The sequence below is a fragment of the Talpa occidentalis genome, unplaced genomic scaffold, assembly GCF_014898055.3.
Source record: "Talpa occidentalis isolate TD23 unplaced genomic scaffold, MPIMG_talOcc4v2.1 talOcc4.6, whole genome shotgun sequence".
In the NCBI taxonomy this organism is placed as follows: Eukaryota; Metazoa; Chordata; class Mammalia; order Eulipotyphla; family Talpidae; genus Talpa; species Talpa occidentalis.
In genome coordinates, this window is record NW_023604972.1 from 88,410,677 (window position 1) to 88,420,140 (window position 9,464).

The 9,464-nt window shown below is 38.4% G+C and overlaps 1 protein-coding gene across 1 annotated transcript in view; it reads left to right on the forward strand.

Moving 5' to 3' along the window:
- Window positions 1-8,990, forward strand: part of PTCD2 (pentatricopeptide repeat domain 2) — a 30,823-nt gene extending 21,833 nt beyond the window's left edge. The window contains exons 9-10 of the mRNA XM_054687841.1: window positions 3,849-3,962; window positions 8,023-8,990. Coding sequence (XP_054543816.1) covers window positions 3,849-3,962; window positions 8,023-8,247 — 339 coding nt within the window. The 3' untranslated portion in view covers window positions 8,248-8,990. The remainder of the gene's footprint in view (window positions 1-3,848; window positions 3,963-8,022) is intronic.
- The last annotated feature ends 474 nt before the right edge of the window (window positions 8,991-9,464 follow it).

A 9,464-nucleotide genomic window follows, 5' to 3' on the forward strand; every position in this document is an offset into this window, starting at 1 on the left:
TCATATTTCAATAGAAGCCTTTTTCATCATCCTTAGGAACGATGAAAAGAAATGATTGCCATTCTCAGGTTTAATAACCTTTCAGGGTCTGGGTCTCTGTTATTAGAACAGGTTTTTTAAAAATTGCTTTAATGGGCCCTAGCTTCTCAAAGACTGAGTCATCTACTTGGAATCCTTAAGGGCCATTTGTTAATTATTAAGAAATGGAAACCTGACAGATGAGCTGAGTAGAGAATCTGTACTCTCAGAAAAAAATGAAAATCATTTTTTCCTGATCTACTTTAAATATTAATGCCTTATACTAAAATCTTTTTCTGCTGCCAAATTGAATTTGAACTTACCTAATTTCCCCTGCTCAACCTAATTTTCTTTTCATCGAAATTGCTCTTGCTGCCAATATGACCCAGAAGGCCTGATATTCCATTTTCCCAGCTAATACTTGCTACATTGCATACTGCATTGATTTAGCAGATGATCTCATCAAGGCACGTGCATGTTGACTCTGCCCTTTTGGTCTGAATTCAAACCCATCTAAAGAACTATAGCCCCTTCTTTAGCAATGCTGCTCAGTATTAAAGGATGGGATTTCCACTTCCTTATTTGTCTGAAAGTAGCAGAGATGATCACAGGGTAACTTTCCACTGATTCTATTTTAATTCTGATCATTTCTCTAAAAATCTGGCAGTCTCCAAATGGTGTCCTATTTTGAAATCAAATTACCTTGCAGGAGAAAAGTGGTTAGTTTTGCTGCTTTTATTATTTACGTGTTAACACACGTAAATAGATGACTATTTAAAGTCCCTGTCTGTAATCACTAAAGTCACACTCAAGTTCTGATTCACGCTAGGAAGACTTTGGACTGCACAAGTAGGAAAGGAAACGGAACTTATTTCTCATATACCCATTTGTGACAGAATGTTGCCTATGTCTATAATTTAAGAATTGTATTTGGTTGGAAACAATGTAGATCTCAAAAAACAAAACAAAACAAAAATCACCCCAAGAATCTATATAAATTAGGAGGGCTTATTTTTCTTCTGTGTAGGTCTGGTGTGACATCCATGATATCACAGAGACTGGTTTCATTCTGTAATTCCATACCACCATAAGCCTGTGACTTCCATCCATTGCATCTCTTCCAGCAAGAAGTAGATAAAATAAAGGACAAAAAAAGTGGTTCCTTTTTAAGGCTGCTTTTCTGAACATCTCACCCAACAATGCATACTTTCATATTATAGGCCAGAATTTAATCTCATGGCCTCATCTAGAAAGAAACCTGAGAAATACAGTCTTTGGATTCTGTATAGAACAGTATCAATTAAAGTTAGGGAGTTCTGTTATCAGTAAAATGGGGGTAGGGAAGAGAATGAATAATGATTAGAAAGTTAGCAATCTCATACTATGATATTCTTCAAATACAGCAAACTTGCAAAGAAATATGAAATTTCTGCATGTTTAAGACTTCTGTTCCTTTTCTTATTCAGAGACATCCAGTGACTTTCCTAAGGTCTCAGAAAGTCAGAGTAGTAAGAAGTACATGTTTTTTTTTTTGTATAGTTCTTCTTATCAAAATTCCCCTGCTCCTTGCTAATTCAATTTTCCTAGCCCTTTGTTTGAAATCTGTAAGATTAAAGCAATGTGCTGTACCCTGATTTAGCTTTCCTTAGCTGCGCTCTGAGACTTCGATTTGAGACAAGCTCCTACCTTTAAATTTTTTCTTTGCCTTTCATCAGTAATTGCCTCATCTGTGTTTCCTTTCAGTATATTTCAAATATTGAACCAAACTCTTGAAATCCTTCCTGAATCAGAGTTGGTAGAGACAGGAAGAGAAACTGGAAAAATTTATGATGAAAAGTTGAACTTTTCCAGGAGCACACCATGAATAGTGGAGCCTTAGAAAGTTCTTCCTTGAAAATTTCTAGGGAAACTCTCATTGTTGAGGGTCTACTCAGTACTAGTCTCAGAGTTGTAACATTCAATAAGGCAGACTTGCCCTTGTCCTCAATAAAACAGACCATTGCCAACCAAACCAGGGATGGTTTTTATTAACAAGATTGTTATGAACTATTAAGAGTTCTCTGATTCTTATTATTGCCAACTCTATCTTGTTTTACCTACTTCCAAGCTAATGTGTTAGCCTGCCCATTTCATAGATGCTGTTAGAGCTCGCAAGACACTGAGAGGTGAAGGACAGATTAGTGCTCACAGCAGTAGCAGTAGCCAGAGTATTAGCATTTTTGTATCGAGTTTCTTGAACCTAATTCCCATGGCATGATGTAAAAAGGTCTACATGCATGGGAATTAAAAGAGAGGAATCTTGAACTTGGGGTACCAAATTCTCTTGCAGTGAACAGTAAGCATGTCTTCTCTTTGTATACCGCATCTATCCTCCTGGGCTGTCAGTTATACAAACATCCTTGAAAGGAGAGTCTGGAATAAAAGTAGTCAGTGCTTCTGTTTGAATGTGAGAAACCCAAAGAGGGGTGTGTCCCAACAAAGTATGTGCCTGTGATTTTGCCTGTGCTTTGAAACACTGACCTTGGATTGGGCCTTTGAATTTATGTACTTGGGATCATTTTCAGGACCAAAGATAACCCCTCATTCTGATCAACTGCTCAACAAACAAAAATTGTTACAAAATGAACCACTAAGAGAACTTAGCTAGCCTGGTTTAAAAAGGAATGTCACTTCTACAAAAACTACCTAAGAATCAAGAGCCTTAAAATGTTTATACCCATTGACTTAGTGTTTTGCTTCCGGGAATCAAGTCTAAGGAATCAACAGATTTTTCAAAATGTATGTGCATTTATCAATATAATAAAGCATGCTGTTGTTTTATTTGGTGTATTATTTTATTTGTATGATAGATTACTCATGCATTCATCATTAAAAATAAGGTTTTCTTTTCTAAAATGTCCTAATTCTATGAAAATGTGTTCATGTATGATAATTAACAAAAATCAGGATCATTTGAAGGGGAATAAACACATGTAGAAGGTAATACATGAAATTACAAACAATGGTTAACATTACTTGGTAAATTCTGAATTCTCATTTTCTTTAAATTTTTCCATATTTTTAAAATTGTACCAGTGAACATTGGTTATAAAGAGGATGGGGGAATGTGTTCCTTTTCCTGTGTTAATTGTTTCTGAATGATGGAAAGTTACTAGTGGCATCATTTTGAAAGTCAAGTATGGTACCCAATTTTGAAACTTCCTTAATAGCTCACTATGAGTAGGAGTGCCTTATTAGAACTTTAGCCAGCTTCCACTTTATACCTGCAGCAACCTACATGCCTGTAATTTTCTAACTTAAATGAATAACTGAATGGGTAAAGGTAAAGGTATCATTTGCTCCAGAGTCAATCTTAGGAGACCATGTGCCATGTCCTCTGAAACTAGTAAAAACTGATAGTACTGTTTATTAAGTACTACTTCCTTTGTGCTGAAATTTTATTTAGTGTTCACAGTAACTCAAAATGTGGAATGAAACGTGTTTTTCTCATTTTACAAATGAAATTGAAGAGATATTAAGTGTCTGGCTAGAGTTTCAAAGCTGGTCACCACTGGTGCCAGGACTCTAGCCCAAGTATACACACTCCAAGATCCAGGTTCTCCCCATTTCTACCCATAAGCAAGTTTTAAAGTTGTGGCATTTTGATTAACTATTGGAAGGCAAATTTTGGCTGATGGATAGACAGACATTAAAGCATTTTTTTGAACTTGCATAAACACATATGTTAGGGAAGTGCATAAAAGCAGAGCAGATGCCTATACATATAGAATAACAGGGCACGTTTCTCCATGTTGAATACTTGTCCTTGCTTGTTTCTTCTTTCTGTTTAGCTTATGATCTATATCAAATCAAATATGTTGAAAGACCTGATAGATATACTGAAAGAAGCTACAGAAGGAAATTTATCAAGATTTGTGAAAAAACATGAGTTCTCAGAAGAAGTGGTGAGTATGTGATTGCTAGAGAAATCACTTAAAGATGAAAGGGCGCTCTTTAAAATGTCCACTTGATTTTGTAATTCTGTAGCCCACCTCCTTAAGGAGACTGTCAAATAGAAAGGAGTTGTCTTTCTGTTGTTCCTCTTCTTAGACTCCCATGCATGCATGCAAAAATTGTTTTCTTCCAATGGCATATATCCTCTGAAATTCGGGCAGAGCTTTTCCCTTTACATTGTTCTTTTCTCCACACTGTTTTCATAGGTCCCCATACTCTTTTTCTTCTTTTCCTTGAACCTTCAGATACCTTCTCCCTACTCCTTGCTCTCAGTTGGTAACCTTGCATCCTGTTTCTCAGAAAAAGAGAAGCAGGCAGAACTATGGTCACTTCAGCAACCTGTTGCTTTTCTTCCTGTCTGCTCAGCCTTCCCTCCAGAAGTCATGGCAACTGTGCCCACCTCTCTACAGTCAGCTCCCCAGTTGTGCCCTGAAACTCATCCCTTCTGGTCCTCTTCAATGCATCTGGGGATCAACAATGTTCCCTGCCCTGTGGATCATCCCCATCGGCAAGCAATAGGCTGTAGCATCTTTCATCTTTAAAAAACAAAATCTCCCTTTCCTTAAACAGATGAGAGACATAATAAGTGTTTAGATAGAAATACTCAGCCTCATAAAGTCGGTTCCTCCCAAGTAATGTGGTCATGTAATATGATCCCAAGAAAAATGCCATTTGTTTTTTTTTTTTTTTTCCTGTGAAGTTTAGTAGGAACTGCGCAGCCTAGCAAAAATAGCTAGAAAACCCTATGAAAGAACAGTAAGAGGTGCAGGACCTGTCAGATATTAAACTATATAAAATATTCTATATTTAAATTGTGGTTTTAACTCCCAAATAGACCACCTAGTGGGACCATTGAAATTTTATTGTAAAATTAAGAAAGCCAAATTAAATGTAGAGAAAATTCCTTAAAATATAAAAACAAAATGAAATAAATGAACCCATGTATCACATTGATGTCTCAATAAGCACACAAAGAGGAGTTGTTGCAAGTCCTTTAAAATTTAATAATTTGTCCATCACTAGTAGCATGAAACCTAAGGGGAAAAGAACTAAAAAGAAATGGTAATTGTTGGCAGTGATCATACTGTTAGTGATGTTGCCGTTATTGCCATTTTGCGTATCAAAGGGGTTGGTCCTGCCTCCCTGCTTTTCTCCCTCCCCTTGCCTTTGAGTGCTGGGCCTGAGTGGTATCTGAGGTGGCAAATAGAGGGCAGGTGGCTGCTTTCTCACCCCCCACTCACCTTTGAATCCCCAGCCCTGGCCGATACTCTCACTTCCACCTGATAAAGGGGAATTGTCAGAAAACTAACTAGACATGAAATTTAATCAATCATTATCCTTTCATCAGACCAGAAAGAATAGAATCATCAATAGAAATCATCAATAGCTTCTTTCTATTGAGGTCTTAGCTTTTTGTAGATTGTGACCACCCCATACCGTTCTGGAGTAAGTTTAGAAAAGTAGAGCAGATGTCAAAGTGCACAATCGTGAGTTCATGCACTAACCATGCAGCTTCAGTTTCCCCAACATCTTGGATGTTGACAGTCACTCCTCAGTCCTTGTCTATCACCACGTTACCCCAGCGACATGACGAAAGCAGCTAGACAAAGCTCACTTTGAAAAACACTGATCATTTTTATTTGACTTTTTGGGTTGGTTGTTTTTTTTTTTCCTCCTAAGCCTGTAAGGCTGATGTACTGATAACAGTGAAAAAACTTGCCCTCCAGTTCAGTGTATTCCCCTGGTCCTTGTGTATTCCCTCAGGAAGTGGCTTGTTGAGAAATAAATTGATTCATATAACCTCCAGGGCTCTTGAGCTAGTTCTAAAGGTATGTTTATGAGATTGCGTGTTGAGTCTTTGATTATAAAACTGCAGTTTACAAATGTTGTATTTAGTGTTTATATCAGTAGTTATTAAAAATGTACCATGTGTGGAGAAAAGACTATAAACTATCATAGGTGCTGTTTTACCACCAGAGGAGTGTTGAAGAGAATTGTTGATTTCCTGCAGTACTGTGACTGAAGCCTTTCAAACATCAGCTGTTTTTTCATTGATTTCTTTTCTAAAACAATTAAGAAATGCAGTGTACTCTTTTCTGCTCAAATTGCAGAATGGTTCTAGTGACACTGCTCTGCACTGGTTCTGCTGTTCTTGAGTGATGTGACCATGGTGTAGACTACACAATCAGATCAGAGTTACCGCAGCATGGAGTATTCCCTTTGCTTCTTTGGGCAGTCTCGTGCTGCACATTGTGTCACTGTACCTTGAAGATGAGGACCAGACATACTTTTCTTTATAAGAAGTGCTTCAACTTAATCTGATGGTTCAGTCGGAAGCCCTTATTTGAAAGGAAGGCAGGCAGGGAGCATATAGAATCATGATCTGTCTAGAAGATGACCGAAGGATCTGATAGGAACCTTGATCACAATTACATTTTATCAAGAAATGCTGTTAGGATTAAACTAAGTAAAGTATTGATTTTGTTCAGAAAGTAGCATCACATTCTAATTTTGAGCTTACCCATTTTTGTAGAATTAAGTAAGCACCATTCTTCTACCTATGACTCTAGTATTTGTACCTCTAGACCTCCCCTCCCTGTCCTATACTTGTATATCCAACAACCTTTTTGGGTTTTTTTGTTTTTTTTTTTTTAAATAATAAATTTTATTTTTATATTCCCCATACAATTGCAGCCCCCCCATTCTGACCCCAATCCCTCCCCTCCTGCCCCCCACCCCCCAAAAAGTGTCTCTGGTTCATAGTTTTTTGTTGATTTTGATTTTCACTTTCTTATAGTTATTCATTTTCCTGGTCCCTTATTTAAGTTTTCTAGATTCCTGCTATGAGTGAGACCATCCGGTATTTTTCTTTTTCTTTTTGGCTTATTTCACTGAGCATGATCCCTTCCAGCGCCATCCATGTTGCTGCAAATTGCATGTGTTTATCTTTTTTGAATGCTGAGTAATATTCCATGGTATATATGTACCACATCTTCTTGATCCAGTCATCTATTTTTGGGCATTTGGGCTGTTTCCAAAGCTTAGCTATTGTAAATAGTGCTGCTATAAACATAGGGGTGCAGGTGTTCTTTGGAATGGATGTTTCTGTGTCCTTTGGGTAAATACCTAGGAGTGGAATTGCTGGATCATATGGAAGCTCTATGGTTAGTAGGTCCAGAAATCTCCACACAGCTCTCCCCAACAACCTTTTTGAACCTGTCCTCTTAGACATTTCATAGGCATCTCAATCATGTCAAGACAGAATTCATGATTTTACCCTACGAGTCTGGTTACCATCTTCCCTTGCTCAGTGAACGATACCACCCATTGCCCAGTTGCTAAAGCCAAAATTGGGAAGATCTCTTTGACTCCTTCCTGTCCTTCACCTCTTCAACAATAAATCCTTTCAGTTTAACCTTGAAAGTAGACCTCACATACCTCTACTTCTCCATCTTTTGATACATTTCCCAATCTAAACCATCATCCTCTCTCATTTGGGCTATGATGGTATCCTCCAGTCAGCCCACACATCATTGTCCTCTAATTCTCAAAACAACTTTTAAACCTAAACAGATCGTGTCCCAATTTAGACTCTCAAAAGACTTTTAGAATGAATTCCAAAACACTTTGTCACGGACTGTAAAGCTCTATGTGATTTGGCCATGCCTTACTCTAATGAACTGAGACAATCTTGCTTCTGTTGCTCTTTGACCTCTCTCTCTCTAGTATGTTTCACTGGATAATATGCATCATTGGAACCCCCCTTTTGTGAGATATAGGTAACCTCCCTTTTACAAGATAAGCAGGTAATGATTTTGAAGTACTAATTATGAATTTTGTGTGTAGCTTGTGAATCCCTGATAGTCCGTCATCCCTCCAAGGGCCCTGGCTTTCACCATGTTAGGTGTGCACTATACCCTTTTGCACATCTGTGTCTGTGCTTGGAGGGTAGGAAGAACAAGGAAGGAATCTTGCAGAGATATTATGATCTGCTCCTGTTTTTTTTTTCAGCTCGCCAAAGTGAGGGAAAAAGTGAAGGATGTGCCTGACCTTGTGGCCAGATTTGATGAGATCCTTGGGAAACTGTATATAAATGGCCAGGTCACCACTTACTCTTTGGATGCTCTGCTCTGCCACACCCCCAGGAACAGGAGCTCCCACTTGGTGCAATTAAGCAAGAGGACAATCAGCCGCCGGACCTTCCAGCCACTCAACCGGTCCCTGTGGGCTGAGTAACCCTATCCTACTGAGATGGGGTAGGCCTGCTTCTAGAGAGTTAACCAGCTTCCTGGGAAACCAGGCACCATACTCCAGTGGACACTATACTAAATAACACCCGGTCTCCTCCTTAAATTTCCGAGTTCATGGAGTGCTGGCATAAGACTTGAGACGTTTATATGTTGTGTCCCACTGTGAAGGTCTAGAGAAAAAGCAAGCGGGAAACTCAGCTCCCCCAGAAAGGAGCATTTCTTCTGTGCAAATTGCCAGGATCCCGAAAGAAATGTGGTCATGTCCTCCAGTGCAGTTTCCAGTACCAGAGTGGAAGCCATTAAGCACTGGTGGGAAGGAGTTTCACTAGAAGTGGTCAACTTTAAAATCCAGAGGATAGTTACTTGCCGCAAGTTACTTTTGCTGAATTTGGGAGCTCTGAAACCAGAAAACAACCCAGGATTTTCTCACTGTCATCATTTATCTGTAACCCGAAATAAGATACTTGAGTCCTCATTTTTCCGTCTGTAAAATAATAGTGCCTATGTGAATCTCTGTATTGATTGGAAATTTTCATTGAAGGTTCAGTAGGGTTAAATTTTCTCAAATATAAGAGCAATAAAAAGGTTCCTGAAAAAACTTGAGGTTATATTTTATTTATTTAGCAATACAAACAAAACCAGAATTTAGCTCTCAGAACTGTTAAATAGCCTGAGTTTAAGTGATTACTGCTTTGGTCATGGGCAAATGAGACCAATAAAAACCACATTATGCTCTCTGCATTGTTAAGTTTTCTATGTGCGTCCTAAATAGTTCTTCTCATTTGTCAATGATTTTCTCAATTCTTTCTTAGGACATTTTCTTTTTCTGTAAAAATAAATGTGCCACAAGAACAGGTCATAAGAGCTGATCCATCACTTGATGGTTTGAACCAGAGCCCTGGTGAGCTTCTCCTTCTCTGCTTCTTGTGTTCAAAAGAAAATCCACAGTGATCCCTACTCTCTTGTACCTCCTGGAGGCTCCAGTTATGTTCAGGCCTCTCAGCCAGCTTCCTAGAGTACTTCAAAAACTAAGGCTGACTTCATTGTTATTCTGAGGCAAGAAATGTTCATAGAATCAGAAATTTTGAGACTCAGGGTCTCTTAATTTAACAACCTCATCTTTCAGATCCAGAAAATGACATCCAAATGGCACAGCTTGTGTGAGGTAGAGCTGAGATGAAAATCCAGATTCTTCATCTTGTA